Raw genomic sequence first — 20,655 nt, 5'->3', positions numbered from 1 at the left:
TTAGCCTGCATTGACACAGAAGCTGGTGGTGAAACAAACAAAAAAAAAACAACTTAAAAGTTATATGTGAATATAAAGAAATAGTTATTTTAGGTAGGCCGTATGGTAAGTTATATTATGAAATGGTGAAATATTTCATAAAACTGTGGTCTCTAATAACTTTAAAAGAAAATCACTCCTAATGAGGTTGTAGGTTTAGGCCAAATGAGCTAGTAAACAGGGTTTTGTCTCCATTGCTGTCGATTGCATTGACAAAACATATTTCACAAAGAAGAGCTAAGAAATTATTGGTCAATTTGCAAGAAAGGAATGGGAAAAAGTAGGGAAAGTTAAGGAATTTAGAAATGTGAAGGGCTGAAAGATGTAACTGCTTTTTCATCTATAATCCATGACTGATAAAACTGAGCCTGCTTTTTGTATAACAAAGGAAGACCACTAAAATTCAGCCAAGTACAAATCAAGCAAATGGTCATTGTACTGTTGTTAAAACCCTTGAATTGATCAGTGTGGCACTTAGTGCATCTTGAATTGATAAATGACTGTAGAAACAGAGACTAATGCTGTGGCACTCCCAAGTGAGCATGAAACTTTTAAGAGACTATAGAGAGAGAAACATGTCTATTGGCAAGCAGAGTTGGTGGAACCATATAGATAAGAAACCAATCATGTTTCTGAGTGTTACTGCCAAATAATACCAAATGGACTAGGAGACTGTGACTTCTTGAAACTTGAGCTCCAAAACTTCCATGGGTAGAAACAGATTGAGAATGCACCTTAGTGTCCAATGAGAGCATGATCTCCAATATTTCCTTCAGTTGTTGCCAATGAGGATAATGGAAAGGAAGTCTTCTTGGAGGGCAGTTAGAGACCATGGGGGTTAGGTGGGGATGAACCTTGAATTCATTCCCAGGGTAGAATCAGAGAATTATTAAAGACCACTCTCCACCTTCAGGGAAGGGCCATTTACAACAACTTCCCAGTGTGATTTCAGACTTTAATGGGCCAGTGACTGCTGTAGCTTCCATTCTTCCCTCTTCTGAGTGAGAAAACTTAACTGCAGTTATCCAGATCCTGCTCATTCACCGTATATGGATGTGTATGGGATGGACAACTTGCTTGTCAGGCTCCAGGTCAATGAAAACAGCATCATGTGCCCTTGGAGTTTGAACCGATGCCATGACTAATAGTGTTATCTTCCATGAGGAACAGGTATGTGTGTTCTGTACATGGGAGTTGAAAGAAGTGAATATTTGTGATGTTTGATGTCCCTTCCTGAAAGCATGTTACATTATCCCAATCCATTGATGTCACACTTATGCATGTGACTCTCCTTGGGAATGAGAGGAGCAACATGAACAAAGCCACAGCTGATCCTGATGGACAAAAAGCAAAATAAAAAAAGAACGTTTGAAATCATTTGCTACTGCAGCACCAGACTATCCTGATCTTTACAATATGTAATAATTTATTCATTAGGTACCTGAGGTACAACAATGTTGTCAGAGGAAAGAGTAATTGCTGTAGAGCAAGAAGGTGAATAGTTAATCTGTGCTGAGTAAAGAATACAGATGAGGATTCAGGATATGAAATTTAAAATGCACTTTTAATGTTTAGGATTGATCATTTAATCCATGATTTTGTGTGTGTGTGTGCATATTATATATACATATAGAGTATAAATTATATATATATTTGTAACTAATATATTTGTGTGCATGTATATTTAAACTATGGGGAGCCTGTGGGGGGTGGAAAGCAGTAAGACATGGAAGTGTATCTTTTAGATGCATGTTTGCCATCACAAGTTTACTTTTTGGACTTGCAATGAAGCATTCTTGCTCCATTTAAAAAAAAAAAGAAAAAATGCAAAAGCATCCTCAGAACAGCAGGGGAACCCTAGTTGCCTTTGTGGGTGCTATTTTTAGCCTGCCCTGCTTCTGTCAGACAGGGTCAGTGCTGAATGCCATGGGCAAGACGGTGTCCTTGGCAGAAGCAAGAGTGCGGTAGTGTTGTTTTTAAAAAGCTGCATCTAAAGTACTCAGAGAGTGTGTAATGAACTAATTCTTACTTTAAAAGGATAGGATTGTGAACTCTTAAATGTCAAAGACTTTAAATGGAGGATATTCCACAAATGCCCTTGATCAAGCACACTAAGCACAATTGACCGCCTTGGCCCGTCTTTCAAAGCACTTTAGTTTGGGTACCGTAGTGCTGACAGAGCACGCTCCATGAAGGCCGGAGTGCCCCAGATCTTTATTTGGAAAGATGATCTAATCATCACAATCTCTTACTGTTCAATTTACATGACAGGCAGAAGCAAATCCTAAACTGTAGATGAAAGCAACATCTCAGGATGAAAGAGATTAATCTTCATTCTTGGGTTCTCATAATCATTACACAGCTCTGCTAATTCTCATACATTCTTCTAAAAGGACACTGCTTTGTTGTTTTTATTTTTTCTTAAGTTTTTGCTAAGAAAGCAGGATAATTATTGCATTGTTTCTTGAATCCAGGTGAAGGATGAAAGATGTAGTTTAATATTCTCAAACAGAAGGCGTTCCATATTTAGTGCTGAGCTGGAGGAATCAGCTGCTGAGGTTCCAAGGTCAATTCCAAAAGGCAGGCGTTAGATGCAGTCATTGTCTGAAACTCATCATTTGTACTCTGGTTCCTCCAAACTTGGACATCAATACATAATATTCATACCTACCCAACGTGAGAAACTCTCTCTGTATCACATTTTACTATCTAGGATTCCACTTATGTAGAGCTTTGTACTTTTAAGTTTTTCTAGTATTCACTGAGGAAATATTCCAAAAAAAGCAGCATAGAATTTAAGCCTCTAATTATCCCCAGTTTATTCACAAAGGAAATTAAATTGTCTTCCAAAATTTGGACAAGGAATAATACATAAGAGTCAACAGACCAAATCTGGTCAGGATAGATATCACTGAGTAACAAGTTGAAACAACTACTAAGCTTTATTCTTAGAAAGCATGACTGTGACCAATATAGAAATCTGCACAAATAATCCCTTGCTTGCTTACTAAGATATACAATTAAAGTCATAACCTCCCAAATAGTGGAGTGCTATTTTTCTGTGCCATAAAGTACATGTCGTGGATACAAAACACACACTTGTGCTCTAGATATTTTCATTTAAAAAATATCTAAATTCAAATGAGCAAATTAAGCAAGGTAAAGTTATATGCTGAATCCTAACTATTGATTTATCTCATCACAAAGAAAGAGTACCCTCTTATCTAAAAGGAAACAGTTACACAATCTGACTTAACCTCTTTAGTGAAGTCACACTCTGTTTTCACTGTAGTGGCTGAAAGAAAATTCCCCTCTAACACCTTGGGCTTTTCTTGTACTGATTGAACAATGAAATTAACATCAGATAGATTAGTAGGAGAAAAAAATAAATGGAGAATCTACATGGATACAAATTCTTAAGCAAAATGAAGGTATATATCCTAAGGTAAGGAATGGCATAGTGACGTGGGGTGTCAAGGCAGGGAACTCACATGACAGGGGAGGGTGACTCATATGCCAGTCACCAGATCACTACCATGGGATATTTCTCCTGTTAAATAGGTTTCTCCGATAGAAAGGTTATTTCTGGTAAAGTCCTAATTCTGGTTCATACATCCCATTTTCATTCTTCTAAGCAGTTAAGGGAGTGATAAAAAATTCTAATTACTTTATTACATCCTTATTCCTCACCACAACCCAAAGAAGTAGGCATTATTTTTATTCCCCCATTTTAGATAAAGAAATGAAGGCTCCTAGAAGTTTATTTATTCAACGTTACATCTTTATTTAAGTGTTCATGTTTTCTTTGTCATGGTGTAACAAGGTGGTCCCCAAGGAAATGGGAGGTTCCAGGTTCCCTGCCCCACCCAGGAAAGAGTGGGGCTGAGCAGGGAGGAGAAGCTGGAGAGGAGAGACTGGGGGAAGAAGGATGGAGAGCGAGAAGGTGACCTGGAGGAGGCACATGGGACAAAGAGACAGGTAAAGGAGCTGTACTTTTGTTTCAGCCTTGGACTTGTACCAGGGACTTGGGGGACATAAAAGAAGATACTTGAAAGAGATGTGGGTGAGAGGCCCGTAGGGAGGTTAACAGTGGCAGTGTTATAGGACAGGGAGAGGGGCAGCCCAAACCCCGCAAACCTGCCTATTCTAAATGGGTTCTGCCATCCGCCGCATCAACACAAAACATATGACACTTTAATGGGAAGGAACTTTAATAAAAACTAGGAAACAATACAGGTAAGGCAAAGAGTCTAGTTTCTAAATGAAGCACCCAAAGTTACCCATCCCCTCGTGGGTAAAACTCCATCCATATGGGGTCGGCCCAGAGCAAGGCCCCAAAGCCTGCCACAAGTCTAAAACATCTTCCAGTGGGGACCCACAGAAAAGGGTCACAAACAACCGGACAAGCCCGGAAGGAAAAGAGCAAAATCAACATCAAGATAAAAACTGCCATTGTCACCTCCCCACGGGTCTCACCCACATCTGTGTCACCCAGTCCACGACCAAAAGACAAGCGCAGTTTCTTCACGTGTCTCTAGGCTCCATGCGCCTCCTCCAGGTCTCCTTCTGGCTCCATCCTGCTTCCTTCCTTAGTCTCTTCTGCCGCTTCTCCTCTTCCTGCTCAGCTCCACCCTCCCTTGGGTGGGGCAGGGAACCTCCCCCTTTCCTGGGGACCACCCTGTTACAGCAGCTCTTATCTTGATTTTTGATTTTGCTCATTTCCTTTCAGACTTATCTGGCCCCTTCTGCCCTTTTCCTATGGGTCCCCACCAGGAGGTGCCTTAGCCTTGTGGCAAGCTTTTGGGCCTCAGTGGCCCTGCTTTGGGCCAATCCTGTTTGGCTGGACAGTTACCCATGAGGGGATGGATAACTTCCGGTGCTTGATTTGGAAACTGTTTTCTTTGTCTCTTCTTCATTGCACGCTAATTATATTAAAATTCCTTTCCATTAAAAGTCTTATGCACTGCAGTATGATTTGTCTTGTTGAGGTGGATGGCAGAACCTATTTAGAGTGGGCAGGTTTGGGGGTCCTGGGGTGCCTCTCACCCTACCCTGTAACAATGGCTGCATTTGGGTTACTTTTATTTTTTTTAATATTGCAATAAAATACTAATCATTTCAATAACTGAAGTTTTTGATGGTCCTTTTAATTTCGCACCTGAATGACTGTCTCACCTTACTCTACTCCTGGTCCTGAATTGTTTATCTCTGAGTGGTTGTGGGCCTTAGATGGTGCCCACCATCTAAGTCATTTGACTTTGCTTGCCAGTAGCCTATTAAGTGGCAGCTGTCATTATAATTATTCCTTCATGTAAACAAGGAAAAAGAAGTGCTAAATAACTTTTCTAAGCACATAATGGCAATTTGAAGAATTCAAAAGTAATACCTCTCCACATAATAGCACATATTTTTAAAAGTCTGCTTTTATTGCCCAAGTTGCTATAATATCCATAATGCTGTCTCCTTTTCTAAAATATTTTCATAAATAATATGTATTATATATACTATATCATATATATATGATATATAACATATCAATTGATCTACAATAAATTGACATTTACAACAAGATTAGATAGATAGGGAAAATATTTTTGTTATCTTCTTAATTTTTTTTTAAATGGGAGACAAAGTTTTATTTTTTATTTATTTTTTAAGATTTATTTATTTATACAAGCACTGGATACAGTCAGAAGCGCAGGAGGGTGAGAGAATTCACCAGAGCCAGAGCAGAGAGCAGAGCAGGCAGAAGGACCGAAGTACACTGTTGAGGGGAGCAGCGGGCGGCAGGACTGCCGCCATGTGGGACCCTCCTCCGGCAGCCGGGGAGCAGCCGGGGATTAGCACTGCAGAGGCTGTGGGCAGCGCAGCAACCCAGCGCTCAACCGCTGCGCCTCTGGGGAGGCCCTATCTTCTTAATTTTTAGGAAGGCAAAAACTCAGTGGGATTTAGTGGTGTTTGCTTGTTGGAGACCCAGCCAAGAAGTCATGAAGTTTGACATTGTCTTTGCCACCCATTTAAGGAAAATTCTTAGTAATTGCAGAGCCAGATACCTTCTTGTCTCAGAATCTTTATAATGTCAGTTCAAGGGTTTGATGCACGTGTGTTTTAGCTACTCCATACTTCCAGACTTTAGAAGGAGTCTCCTGAAGGATTCCTAACTACTTGCTGCTTTTACTGGAATCAAGGACGCAGGGGCACCAAGAGGAATGATTATTGTAATTAGCACTGAAATGAACTTCATGTTTTCAAAATTATCTGTAAGAAATATGTGTTGATGTTGCCATTTTATTTGTGAAATATTTTTAAAAATTTGAGTATTTAGTAAAGTTCTTAAAACCCTACTATTCTTTATTGATGTGTTTAGAAAATCCAGGGTGGGAAATGACTGTTATGATTTTATTTCCTCAAATAATTTAAAGAATTTTTATTTCTATCCTTCAGGAGTAATCTGATCTTGTCCTTTCTCATTTCCAAATTTGATTATAGTTGTCTAATTATAGGCTGCAATTAATCACAGTGCCAAAGATAATGCCCTTATATCTCTAAAAATAACACATGATCTTATGACTTCTGAAATCAGCTCTTCACACTTATGTTCTTGCAGGAAAAGGGCATCTTTTGGCACAAACATCTTTTGCAAAGAAAATAAAAACAGCAAAGATATATCAATAAAATAGTCAAGGTAAAACATTTTTCTCTTAATTTTTTATCTGAAAAATAGTTCAAATTCTAGTGATACTCTTTTAAAAAATATTGATATTATGTGATAAACCCTACCTCTAAAGTATTTTAAATTCCGATCTTTTATTTTTTCATTTTTATTGGTGTTTCTCTCATTTTGAAGTCAAAACACCATGCTCATGAAATATGGAGGGATTACAATTAACAACCATGGAAAAGTCAATGAATATTTAATACAGAATAAATTCCTTTAATTGACTTTCATAATTTAACAATAACTGTTATTTATTGAGCATTTCTTTGATCCGAAATGTCACCCAGAGACTAGCAGGATAGACACTACAATTTGTCTGGCTTGGCATCTGGCAAATTCTGTAACATTGGGTGAGTTATTCTATCTCTCTAAGCTTCATTTTCAACCTTCATAAAATAGGACAAAGTAGAATTTCACTGATTGAGTGTAGAATCAGGATGGGAATTTTCAATTTGGGGAAATAGGTCTTCTAAAGTCTAGAGATTGTGTAACTCTGCAACCCATGAAATTCCATCTCTAGTGAAAAGATTGCTCTCACCTCCCAAATGCATTCTGTCTTCCATTTGTACTCTGCTTCCTCCATAAATAGGGCTAAGTGATTCTTGGTCTTGTATTGATAAGTCAATATGCTGTCTTTCCTGCTGACTGCTCCTTCTTTCTTTAGCTGCACTCACTTCCTTTATATGCAAAGCTGCATCTGGTCCAAGGCACAACTAGGCTAGTCTTTATGCCTGGAGGCATTTTGTATTCTCCCATTATGTGTTGATTTAAGTAGGCCATTTCTCAGAATTCCCTGACACCATACTTACAGAACTCACAAAGGACTGTGGAATTCTCTACAGCTACAAATTCACCAGTTCTCAGCCAGCACCTGTATGGTCAATCTCTTACAAAGTATAGCTTTTCTCAAATTGTTACACGACCACCCTGTTACAAAATCAACTCCCTTTTTCGTATAGAGGATATGCAAGCTTAAAACCCTGGAAATGAATCAAAGTTTGTTTTCTTTTTTTAAAATTATATTTATTGAGGTCATGTTGATTTACTTCACAGTAGATGTCTTTAGGGCATAGGTTTATACCTCTACAACTATATATTGTTTCACTGAGTTGTTTTTTTTTCAAGTACTATTTTAATTTTTCTGAAAGAGGACATGTTGATCATAAGGAGGGGGATATATAAAGGTAGTAGCAAAGCGCTCTGATTCAGTAAAAATAGGAAGGATTAAATGCACAATTGTACAATCAGCATGCCAGAGACAGGATCTCCCTCATGCCCTCACTATGGTGCATGATGCACTAAGACAATGGTTTGGTATCAAAATGATACTGGAATTGTCAGGCCTAGTCTCCCAGCCAGGAACAGATCCCAGGCTGCAGGGGCAGCGCTGAGCCCCAGCCGCTAAACCCCCATGGGTTGGTGTCTCACGAAGCCGCAGCAGGAACTTCGCAGACGCTCAGGCAAGCAAGCGAGAAGAGGCAGGTTTGTTTAGAGAAATAAAAGTTAATTGAGAAGAAAAAGAACAGAAATAAAGTGGGACTCCCAGGCCAGGGAACCAGGCCTGGGAGGGGCAAGGAAGCCAAAGTGGAGTTGTGTCTCAGGGAATATATACCTTTTTTTCCCTTATATTCTAAAGCTCCACCAGTCTCTTTGTGATTGGTTAGTTCTTGTCTGTCTCACTTAATTTGCTACTGAGTGGGGGATCTTCACATTCCTTATCTAACAGCTTTCTCTTTCCCCATTTGTCACTTCTTTATCTTTATGGACCAGTCCTCTGGATGGACATCCCTGCATTGAAGTTTTTTTTTTTTTTTTTTTTTTTTTTATACATGTTTTCTTTCTTTCTTTCTTTATTTGTTTGTTTTCTAACATGCACTGGGTACAGTCAGAAGCGCGGGAGGGTGAGAGAATTCAAGAGCCAGAGCGGGGAGCAGAGCAGGCAGAAGGACCGAAGTTGCTCTCCAATCTGCGCGCCATGTGGGACTCCTTGGCCAGCAGCTCGAACCGGCGCCACAACTGCGGGCACTTCGCAAGCCAGCGCTCAACAATGCATTGTCAGCTGCCCTTCTAATGTGTCCATAAATTATCTCCATTTCTCCAATCTCTGCCTCACTTTACCACCTCAGGACCAACGTGGATATTGGTTACATTCCCTCGGTTGTCCTTATCTCTGAAGCCTCCCTAAATTCTTCAGAGGTCCCCTCCTGCACTGTCCCTGAAACTGCCTAATAACCCTAGCTTGCCCTGTGTCTCAAAAAGAAACCCTCAAACTGGGCTGGGGAAGAGTATAGTCATCCCTGCTTATGCCAGTTCTAAATATTGAATGGATTCCATCTTCTTTTCACTATTTCCTCTGGCATACACAAATGGTTCAAAGCTTTTAAAAATTTAAATTGTCTCTGTGTCTTGGAACAAATTGTATGATTAGTTCCTTAAGTGAAATGAATTCTGTGTGATAATGTACATTTTTTTTTACTATTTTATTTTTCACCTCATTCATCCCTCAAAGATTATTTGTTCATATTGTTTCAAGAGCTGGTCAACAAATTGTGCTCACTTTACTCACACTGTTCTTTGTTTCCAGTTTTCATCTTTGATCCTTTTCAGTCTTTGAGGTTACAAACCAACGAGCTCTAGATTGAGTAAGATATTAACATGGGCTTCATTGATCTGCTATTCTTAGATAATTTTAGAAAGCTTGAAGATGATAACTGTAATTAGTAACTACTTAGAAAATAAGATAGTGGTTGATAGAAGAGGATCATGTTAGTTTTTAACAAACTTAGTGACTGAAAGCAACTGAAGTTTATTATCTAACAGTTTCTGCAGGCTAGATGTTCAGGCATGCTGAGGCAGGAATTTCTGCTCAGGGCTCAAAGCCTGGAACCACAGTGCTAGGCAGGGCGGTAGTTTTCACGTGGCACTCAGGGAGGTTCTCTTCCAAGCTCACTGATTGCTGAAGAATGTATTTCCTTGTAGTTGTAGGTCAGAGGTTCCCCCAATCTGGCTAGTTTTTGCCTTGGGATTATTCTCAATTCCTTGAAACTGCCTTCAGTTATGTGCAAGTGACCTCCATAGTCATGGAGATTTGCTTTCTTCCTGGCCATCTGAAGCACATCTCTCTGATTTCTATTTCGTGATCAGTGGGGAAAAAAAAATAACAAAACTTTAGGATCCTGGAAGGCTTTCCTACTAATTAGGTCAAGGCTTATCTAGGGTAATCTCCTGATCTGAACATCAATCAACCTGGGAATTTAATTACATCTTTAAAACCCTTCCTTTAGTATGTAAATTGGTCTTCAATTGATTAACTAGGTAGGAGTAAGTGTGGGTAAGCCAGGGCTTAGAATCTTGGAAACATCTTACAATTTTTTTAACCAAAATGATATAGGCAGAAATGAAGTTTTTATGCTAAACAATGTACAGAAAATGAATTTATCCTGACTGGTGGGTGTAAGGGATGAAGTCATGACCTAGGTGCAGGCAGTTTCTCAGTAGGGGTTTTTGGGCCAAGAGAATTTTTCTTCAACAGCCTTTCCTGTTTTTAAACAATGGCAAGCTTGGCGAAGAAAATCCAACTCTTAATGAACATGGTGACTTCTGAACCTAATGTCAATCTACAACCTGTTAGTTGGTTCATATTTTAAAAATAAACTTTATTATTTAAGTATTACAGAAAAGCAACAAGGTCAAAAGTATACAGCTCAATAAATTATCACAAAGCAAACATGCTCTCATATCCACACTCCACTCAAGAAATAAGATTGCCGGGCCTCCCCGGTGGCGCAGCGGTTGAGAGCTGGTTTGTGAAGCTACCCACAGCCTCTGCAGCACCGGTTTGATCCCCAGCCGCTGGGCAAGGGTCCCACATGGCTTGACAGACCTTTCCTGTCTGGCCCGCTGCTCCCCTCAACATTGCACTTTGTCAGTCTGCCTGGTCTGCTCTCCACTCTGGCTCTGGTGAATTCTCTCACCCTCCCGCGCTTCTGACTATACCCAGTGCTTGTATAAATAAATAAATAAATCTTTAAAAAAAAAGAAAGAAAGAAGGTTGCCAGTGTCTGCAAGGTCCCTCTACCACCCCCAAATTAACCATTGCCCATTTAAAACCTGAATTTTTCCTCTTTCTTTGAACTTTTTTATAATTAGAAATTGTCAATAGGTAACATTTTGTGTCTGATTTCTTTCATTGAATATGATGCTTGCAAGTTCCTATGGTAAGAATATTACACAGGGGCTCCCTGGTGGTGCAGGTTCTTGTATAAATAAATCTTTAAAAAAAAGAATATTACACAAATAATTTTTCCATTCTGTTGCTGTTCTGTGAGACTTTGAGTTGATTTCAAATTTTGACAATGAATAGAGCTTCTGAAAGGCATATACACCTGCTGTTCTGTATATTCCTACCAGTGGAACTGGTAGGTTATAGCATATATAGGAGTTCCTCTTGGCTAGTTACTGCTCAGGACATCTCTCAGTCTGGAAACTGTCTCTTCATCCTCTAAAAGAAGAAACTGTCACCTGATGTGTGGAAATATTCTGAGGATCCAGCAGCTTCTTAATTGTAGTTTCAATTCATTATCATTTCAGGTAATCCTTATTTTCTCTTCAACCTCTGCCAGAGTGCCTGGTTCTGTCAGCTCCAGAACACTGGGGTATTCACAGTATAAATCAGTTCTCAGTTTTTCCTACTACCAGCTGTAAGTTCATCTTTCTTGAGTCTGCTCCATTTTGCCTCTTTTCATTTTTCATGAATTTGATGTTGTCATCCCCCTTCCTATGTCCTTAAGGAGGGCTTATCCCTTTAAAACTAAATGCATTTGGTTTTTGTTTGTTGCTTTATTTGGGAGTAAGACAAGCACAAAAGAAGAAAGTAAATGTGTTCAATCCAGTCTATCTGGTAACTTTCCTAAGTGTTCAGTATTCCTCCCAGAGTAACAGAAGTGGCTTTGTGTAGTGGCTCACAGCCTCATAAAATAAGATTCTAGGCTGCTTCCTGTGATTTGGAGTTTGCCCTTTTTCTGTTATTTTGGAGGTACTTGTGCATTTTTATCTTGCCCATAAAGTGTCACAATAACACAACATCTGCAGCAACAAGTTTAATACCACATAACTGTATGTTGATAGAACCAAGATATTTATGAGCTGTGACTTCCACAGTAATGGGTTAGTTAAAATGTTCCAGAATTATTTTTATGGTTTGTTGCTGTTTGATGGAAAACTATGAGAAACTATGTAGTTTGGATCAGAATATAAACTGTTTTATGGATAAATTTTGGAGGAACAGATAACAATGTTGCATTATTGTCCAGTTGATAGATTCACACAGAAAGTCAAAGGTTGAAGGGGTGTTTAGTGAGATGGAACTTGGAAAACTGTCAGATGTTTCCATAGTCAGCTTGAAGCTGAGGTGCTTACCTTAGTTACATATCTATTACGCTGGAAGGAAAAAAATAATAGAGCCATGTTTGGTCTCCTGCAGGTGGTCTTTAAACACCACTTAGAAATGGAACTAGTCCTGAGGGAAAAGTTATCAGCCATCAAGGAACTACTTGGAAGTACAGAGATCCAGACCCCTTCCTTTTGGGATCTGAGCTTTAGAAAAACCTCCCTACTGTGCTAGAATGGCTTCACTGGTATCTGGAAGGAGAAGCCATCACAGACTAGAGGGAAAGCTGCCATGGAGGAAGGTAGAGAATGTACTATACTGGGGGCTGGAAATTCAGGATCAAGAAGTGATTCTGGCAAAGTGGGCAGACAGGTTGATAATCTTACAGACCCAATCCCCTCAGGCATGGATATAGAGGCTGTTTGGGGGACAGTAGTTGAATATGTGAGTATAAAATAGCCTATGTAGGTGGGTTTTCCAGCAGCATCTGCAAGACCTGAGGCCAGTATAGGTTTCACTGAAGAATAATTTTTGGATCTTTGGGCGCTAAGAAAGAGTTCAATAGGACATGGTGGGACAGTCACAGACACTATGGGAGAGTAAGGAATCAAAGACGTGATGGGCCAGCCAGATGCTTGTTTTCTCTGCCAGACAGAGGGAGGGTCATTTCTTTTGACTTGAGTAGGCTCATGGGGTTCTTAAATAGTTTCCTTGAGAGGCTATGCATATGGACTTCCTAAGTGCAATCCTAGACTTTCTAATAATGAGTGCATGTGAATTCCTAAACAGTTAGTTGAAAAATTAGGAGGTAGGGTATATTTTCAGTTGGTGAGACAGGCCTTCCACTGCTTGGGGCAGGGGTGCAGGGAAACAAGTTGAGGGCTAACTGAAGAAACAATCACTCATGGTTGTGACTGGCGAGGCCAGCGTTGCAGAGAACTGGGGGCACTGGGACTCAGGGGAGGAGCAAGACAGGTCTCTCCGCCACTGTGATTATCCATCTTTTCTTACTTGCTGTCACTCTTTTGGACTGATTTCCCTGGCAATAGGATGCATTTTTGTTGTTGTTGTTCTGCTATTGGGAATGATTCCCTGTACTTTAGAACACCAGCTTCTGAGGCTGGAATGCTGGCCTCATTCCAGTCAGTCAGCCTCCTAGTGCTTCCATCTCCTCTAGCCATCCTTCTCCTCCCTTTCATTCCCAGCACTCTGCCCCATGTGTCCAGCAATTATCGAGTCATAACATCACTTTTCTTGCCCTTAGCTGCTCTGCAATAAATGGAGGCTTGTTAACAGCTGTTGAATTACCTTCTGGAGACATCAGCCTTGCTGCAATGGAAGCACTGTTTTTATTGAATTTTTACAGGGTTTCCAACCAGGGGGGTCTCCTGTAAATCAAGGCACTTTGTGGTGACTGTGAGTGGAATGGGCAACAGTGAGAGGTGCCAACATTGGACACAGATTTCTACTGCCTGTAGCAATTAAAGGTACTGTTATTCCTTGCCAGACTAGTGACCAATTGTTCTTTTCTTTCTTTCTTTTTTTTCTTAATCAGAACTCAGTGACTCTGCTTATATTTTTCAGATATTTCATTTTAAAAAGGAATACACTAATGTGAGGTTCCCCCCACTCCTTATCAGCATCCCTGGGATTGGGGGGACTGGACTGGATTCAGAACTGTGGGCAACTATCTTCTGTGGGATCTCCAACTTTTCCAAACGACTTCAAGGTCACTTTCCTTTCACAATACCTTCATACAATTGTTCATATGGTTTGTGGAAGTTTAGGGGTAAAAGAGTATGTAGTCTAGGGAAAACCCTACACACTGACTTTATATAAACTTGGTCAATTTGAAAAGAATGCCAAACAGATGAAGAGACCAGGAGTTAGTAGACTCACTCTTGAGGCATTGAAACTAGCCTGGATATCTCAAGAATTTGACTTTTAAATGTTTGCCTCCAAGTGAAAATACTCATTCCTCCACTACTACACGTGGCTGTTCATTTTCCGTATGTTAATCAGCCTTGCTTCAGTAAAAGAAAGGGTACTTTGAGGATGAATGGTACTTTCAGATTCTTGCTAGTATCAGGAAAGACTCTCACCCCACATCCATTTTCTTTTTTTTTTTTTTAAAGATTTATATATTTTTATACAAGAGCTAGGGTACAGGCCAGAGGCGCAGGAGGGTAAGAGGATTCACCAGAGACAGAGTGGACAGCAGAACAGGCAGATGACCCGAAATACACCGCTGAGGGAAGCAACGGGCGAGACAGGAGAGGTCTGCCCTGCCATGTGGGTATCTCCCTGGCCAGCCGGGAATCCAACCGGTGCTACAGAGGCTGCAGACAGCTTCACAGTGCTGCGCTCAACCCGCTGCGCCACGGGAGAGGCCCCCATGTCCATTTTCATGAAGGGAAGATATCAAGATCTCATATCTAAGAGGGTCCACCCATAGCTACTGTCTTCTATATAATATTTTGTCATTGTCAACTTTTTGAGACTCAATGGGCTTTTTATTAAAATCTTTATCACAATCCTTTATTGAAATCCTTTAGTGGTCGTTCATTATCTGTATCAAAAATTAATTGTTTTAAATCTCTATTAAAGACTCATTCATCAGTGTTTGGCCCCCTCCTCCCTTTTAGACTCATACTATGGGATGGGGTGGGGATGGCATGGCCATTCCAATGCGCCACACTCTAATGGAGACTCATGTTGTTAGGTGGTCAGGCTCAGTAAGTTCTGTGAGTGTGCCAAAGCCTGGCTACAAATGTGTCTATTACACCTCCAGGGAATTTTCAAACTGAAGAGAATTAAAGCTGCAATTATGGCTAATCAACAAAAGGATCCACACACCTTGGCAGCAAAGCATAGTCATACAATTTCCCAATGTAAGAAAATAAATGTAACTTAAGAAACACCAATAATTTCAATGAATCATTCAAATGGCTTCATTTAACTATATAGTTTCAAACATCTATATTTTTATACACTCTTTGTAAATCATAATCCTGGCCTTTATTTTAGAGGATTAAAGTCAAGTATACATAAAACATGATACTTTGAAATTCCAAGCTCACCTTGATTCATACAAAGAAATATGCTTTGTCTGAACTGAAATGAAAAAATTTCACTGACAATCACTGTGTTTAAAAACACCTACCAAAAGGCAGTAGGAATTAATCCTTTACATGTTCTATTTCTCAAGATGTTGGAACAACCAACAAAGCTAGCAGAACACTTTGACTTCCTTTGAAGATAACACATTTGCTAATTTTAAACATTATCTTCAGAGAACATTAAGTGATAAGAAAATGATAATAGCAGCATAATACTAGAGTTGTATATTACCACATATACATGTAGAGAACGTGAGCCAGAAAGGAGGAATAAGATATTTGGAGAGCTAGAGAATAAGATATTTGGAGAGTGCTTTACCCACGGGTCCCAGGAGCAATATTAGTCTCACCTGTTAGTCTGCAGACCTGAAACTCTAAAAGGACAATGCTCAGAATGAGCATGAGCTGGGGAAGGTGAGGTCAGCACCATTTGCCCTTTGGTTTGCACTGTCAGAGATAATTTTTTTTTTTTTAAGAATTTTTTAAGATTTATTTATTTATTTATACAAGCACTGGGTACAGTCAGAAGCGTGGGAGGGTGAGAGAATTCACCAGAGCCAGAGTGGGGAACACAACAGGCAGACTGATGAAATATACTGCTGAGGGGAGCAGTGGGTGCGGCAGGAGAGGTCTGTCATGCCATGTGGGACCCTCACCGGCTGCCGGGGATCGAACCTGCGCTGCAGAGGCTGCAGGCAGCTTCGTAGCCCAGAGCTCAACCACTGCGCCACCAAGGGAGGTGCTGTCAGAGATATCTTGACCGCTTTGCTCCCTGGGTATTTACTTCTGCAAATGGAAGCTTATGATGCTAAGTTCCTGTTTTAATAAAAACAGTAAAGGAGAAATATTTTGCTGCTCCCATTAACATGCGAGTACCAAGGACAGAGAAGATGCTCTTCTCATTCCAGCTTCATGCCCATCACAGAATCCAGTGGCCACACCCTTAGCATCATCCTTGAGCCTTGGACTCATAGCTTGGTTTCTCTGCCAGTGCAGATATTGGTGTGTGGCTTCAGACTGTGAACAGGCAGTTCACATTCTATTTCATAGATTTCATCTCTAAAAATGAAGGCTCAGATTTTATAAATGCTGTATAAAACATTTGAAACTTCCTTGTTATCCTCTTACTATGATTGATTTTCTTATAATTCAAGCTAAGAGCAAAAGAAATGTAGGGTTGTGGGTAGAAGGCAGGGGGGATAATCAACTTAGTAGACTGTAGCAAGACCATTAGACCTCAGGGCTTTTGTATTTGACGAGAGGTTTCTCACAGTAAACAGTCCAAAGGCACATTGCCCGGATATACAGCTTCTCTTAAGTGTTCCTTGTGCTATCTTTACATTTATTTTTTTAAAGATTTATTTATTTATGCATACAAGAACTGGGGTGTAGGCCAGAGGTGTGGGTGGTGAGAGGATTCACCTGAGAGAATGGGGAGCAGAACAGGTGGATTGACTAAAATTAACTGCTGAGGGGAGCAGCGGGCAAGACAGGAGAAGTCTGCTGCACCATATGGGTTAGCTCCCTGGCCGGGGATTGAACTCTGCTATAGTGGCTGCTGATAGCTTCATAGTGCTGAGACTTAACCCTTGCACCACCAGGGAGGCCCACCATTTTTACATTTTAAGGATAGTTAGGAGTTAGGGACTTCACATTTTTCAGTTTTGATTTCCTTAGCTAAAGAGTAGCTGCTGATATCCCCTCTAAAGAAATTTTTTTTGGTAGAAGATTTAAATCATGGTGGGAAATAATAATGTTGTTTATTGAAAGTCTTGAGTTCAAAGGGTAAAAGTCTTACCTCTTCCTTGCTATACTTTGCTTTAAATAAACAAAAAAGAATCACATCACCAGACCTTAAGCCTTACCCTGGGCCATGATCCTGCCAGTTTTCTCTCATTTCTCTGAGGCAATTTGGCTGCTTCTCTTCTTTCAGCTTACCCCAGCATCACTGCGGCATCATCACGCTGGCCCCTATTGCCCACATTAGAAGGACCTTTATGTTCTATTTTAGCTCTTCTGCCCCACAGGTATGGCATAAATACGGACTGTCAGATATGTACAAAGTGCCTACATGCTGCTATTTACTCTTGGTTTTTAGTGGGTTGCTGGCATAAGTCCCAGCTTTTATTCCACTAAAAAGAGAATAGGTCTGAACCTGGAAAAGGCCCAGATCTACTGTTTAAGCAGAATATGTGACAGCCAACATAATGGGGCTTTAAGGGTGAGACACTGAGCCTGTCCCTCTTTACATTATTATCTAAAATTTAATTTGGGGAGTACTATCCCTTTATCTTTAAATGCTTATAAACTGCAGAGTATGGAGAAAGTAGGAAAGGAGTAACATTGTTGAAATCTACTAAGTGTGCCAGGCTGTCTTTCAAGAAAAATCACTTAACATCATCTTGTTTAATCTATACTTTACCCATTTGGGGCCTCAGGTTAGACAGATAGTAAGCCTTCGTGTACTACCAGTCGGTAATTAGGAAAAACAAGACTTGACCTCTTCAAACTGCTTGCTCTCCTCACCATATGCTGGGAGCAATCTCAGAGCAGTCTTTCCAGTTAGGGACTAGCATGTCTAGGAAATATCGGTCACTGCCACAGGAAGAAGGAAAAGGAACCAGAGGCTGAATTCCCCGAATAGCAACGGCTGCTTGCTGATGTTGGCCTGGAGGTGACCCTGTGGGTGGGGGCTTGCAGACTGGGTTTCTCTTGGGATGCCAGTGGAAGTAAATCTTGCCAATGTATAATCAGGAATGCAAGAGCTGTATGGGACCCTAGAGACCACTCAGTCCTGTCTCTGTCCTTTATAGATGAAGAAACAGAAGGAAAGGACTTGCCCAGGAAGACAGAGCATGTGAGGGCCAGAGCTGAGCTGATAGTTGGGTCCTCCAATTTCCCAGTATCTTCAGGTTATCAAGCTCTCTATCTCCTTGATCTGCTGTCCTGGTCCACATTTCAAAAGCCATCATTTATTAATGTGGCAGCTTCCTACAAACTACAGAAGTGAATTATGAGGAATTGTTTATTAATTTTATACCTTTCTTTTTTTTTTTTATTAGATAATAAATTTTATTGTTATATTCCCCATTGATTTGATTTTCACTTTCTTATAGTTATTCATTTCCTGGTCCCTTATTTAAGTTTCTAGATTCTGCTATAATTTCGCTGAGCATGATAGCGCCAGTTGCTGCAAATTGCATGTGTTTATCTTTTTTGAATGCTGAAATATTCCATGGTATATATGTATCTTCTTGATCCAGTCATCTATTCATTTGGATTAGCTACAGTATATAACATAGGGGTGCAGGTGTTCCTGCCTAAATACCTAGGAGTGGAATTGCTGGATCACTCTACAGTAGGTCTCTCCACACAGCTTTCACAGTTTGCACTCACCACCAGAAGAGTTCATCGCAACATTGTTGTTGCTAGTTTTTTACCATTCTCACTAGTGTACTCATAATGCTTTAGCCCAGGAGCACACTAATGTATGTATAAGTTTCTCATATTGTACTAACACTCACGCCTACCACATTGTACATCTGTCACAATCACACCCATCCAATGCCTCTAGTGACATAACACATTTTCATTACACATTTGCATTCTGTCTTCCTTTGCTTATGTCTTAAAATTATAGCAGAATATTTTCATTATTCCAAGATGACTAAGGTAGAGCAAAGCTCCAGCTTAGAGAGTTAATTATTATCTTTTAATTTCAAATTTACCTCTTCATAAGGTCACTTACAGACTTAAGGACCATTTTACCCAAAATTGCCTGCAGCTCATATTTCCTTCTGGCTTTCCAAGATTCTGCTGACTCATACCATAAAATCATGTTACATTCTGGTGCCTCAGGCTTCTCATTTGTAAACTGGAGTGGCTAATACACACTAAGTTTTGGGCATTTCTTTGACAAGTAATGAAAACAATAGCAAGCTTAACAGTAGCTATCCTATACTTAAGGATTTAAGTGTCTGTTCAGTCCAACAAATCAATAGCACATCTGATTCAATTTTTTTAGATTTTGTTTTTAAATTCTAACATATAATCTAATATAAGAGAAGACATTAACTTGTGACTTAAGTTAATGTCTTATGTTGAATTCTGAGCTGAAGAGGGTCAATTTGGCCAAAAGTAGGTCCAGGAAGTGATCAGAATTCTCACATTTTACAGATTCAGGATCATCATAATCTGTAGCAAAGAAAGGAAAATTGAATTATCTTGCTGGAATTAAAGACACTTAAAAGGCAAATATAAAATTTCATTTCTCTATATATCTGTTATTACTTCTTTTGTCACTGTTGTCATACTTTGTTTCCATGAAAGAAAATGATTATAATCTACATGTGGTATGTTGCATAGAGGTTTAGTACTTTAAAATATGTTCTCCTTTGTTGAATTACATTGACAGGGATAAACATAGTTTTGTATTCAAAATTCTTCCTTCAAAAACTATTCACAGACTACCTCCAGCTAGTGTTGTCTCTGTGCAATTTTTGTGTCCTTGTGTGGATCTTCTGGTCTTTAGCTAGATAGTTTATGGTATTGAGTCAGCAGGCAGTCTCCCTTACAAAATGGGAGTCCCTTCAGGCTTTTTAAAAAGTCTTGTTTCAATACAGATTTTGATTCATTATTTCTGGGTTGGGGGCCTGACGATATTTCTTTCTTTCTTTTTTTTTTTTTTAAGATTTTATTTATTTATTTTTACAAGCACTGGGTACAGTCAGAAGCACGGGAGGGTGAGTGAACTGACCAGAGCCAGAGCAGGGAATAGAACAGACAGACCGACAAAATACACTGCTGAGGGGAGCAGCGGGTGCAGCAGGAGAGGTCTGCACACCAGGATATGTATTTCTAACAACTTCCCATGTGATACTAATGCTACTGATCCATGGTTTGAGTAGCAAGACTTCCAAAGAGAAGCAGATGGCAAAAATGATGGGACAACCTTGTGAGTGACTAACATGGGGCATGCACAAAACATGAAGGACCCTGCAATTGATATTACAGTGAATTCTTGTTATGTGTAGGAATTCTGTAAAGTCACTACGCATTGAATCAGTAAATAAGGAAATAGAGAGTTAGGTTCCATGAGCTTCTGGTCAAAGGTTTTCTATCAACCAAAAAATATATCACCTTGCTTTGTGTATTTTTCTCTTTAAAGGTACTACTTATTAATTAGAGGTGTTTAATACATGCCATTTATTCATTATAAATCTAGGGTCACCAACACTATCTGAAATGAAGTTTATATAACACATGCGTTTTCACCATGAGCCATCTCACAGCCTTCTTGCACTTAGGAACATGAGATACAATATTTAAGGGTCATCATAAACAGCAAAATCCGGGGCCTCCCCGGTGGCACAGTGGATTGAGCTCAGTGC

At 39.8% G+C, this 20,655-nt stretch overlaps 1 protein-coding gene across 5 annotated transcripts in view; it reads left to right on the top strand.

Moving 5' to 3' along the window:
• Positions 1–20,655, top strand: part of CA2 (carbonic anhydrase 2) — a 183,973-nt gene that overhangs the window by 113,130 nt on the left and 50,188 nt on the right. The window contains exon 10 of one of the 5 annotated variants that reach the window (XM_054692135.1): positions 13,513–13,549. The exons of 3 other annotated variants lie outside the window; for them this stretch is intronic. In XM_054692135.1, coding sequence (XP_054548110.1) covers positions 13,513–13,540 — 28 coding nt within the window. In that variant the 3' untranslated portion in view covers positions 13,541–13,549. Of the gene's footprint in view, positions 1–3,862; positions 3,999–13,512; positions 13,550–20,655 lie in introns of those variants that run through there. One more of the 5 variants, XM_054692130.1, reaches the window with a different exon arrangement.

This window comes from Talpa occidentalis, unplaced genomic scaffold (genome assembly GCF_014898055.3).
Source record: "Talpa occidentalis isolate TD23 unplaced genomic scaffold, MPIMG_talOcc4v2.1, whole genome shotgun sequence".
Lineage (NCBI taxonomy): Eukaryota > Metazoa > Chordata > Mammalia > Eulipotyphla > Talpidae > Talpa > Talpa occidentalis.
This window is presented reverse-complemented; position numbering and strand designations above follow the sequence as displayed.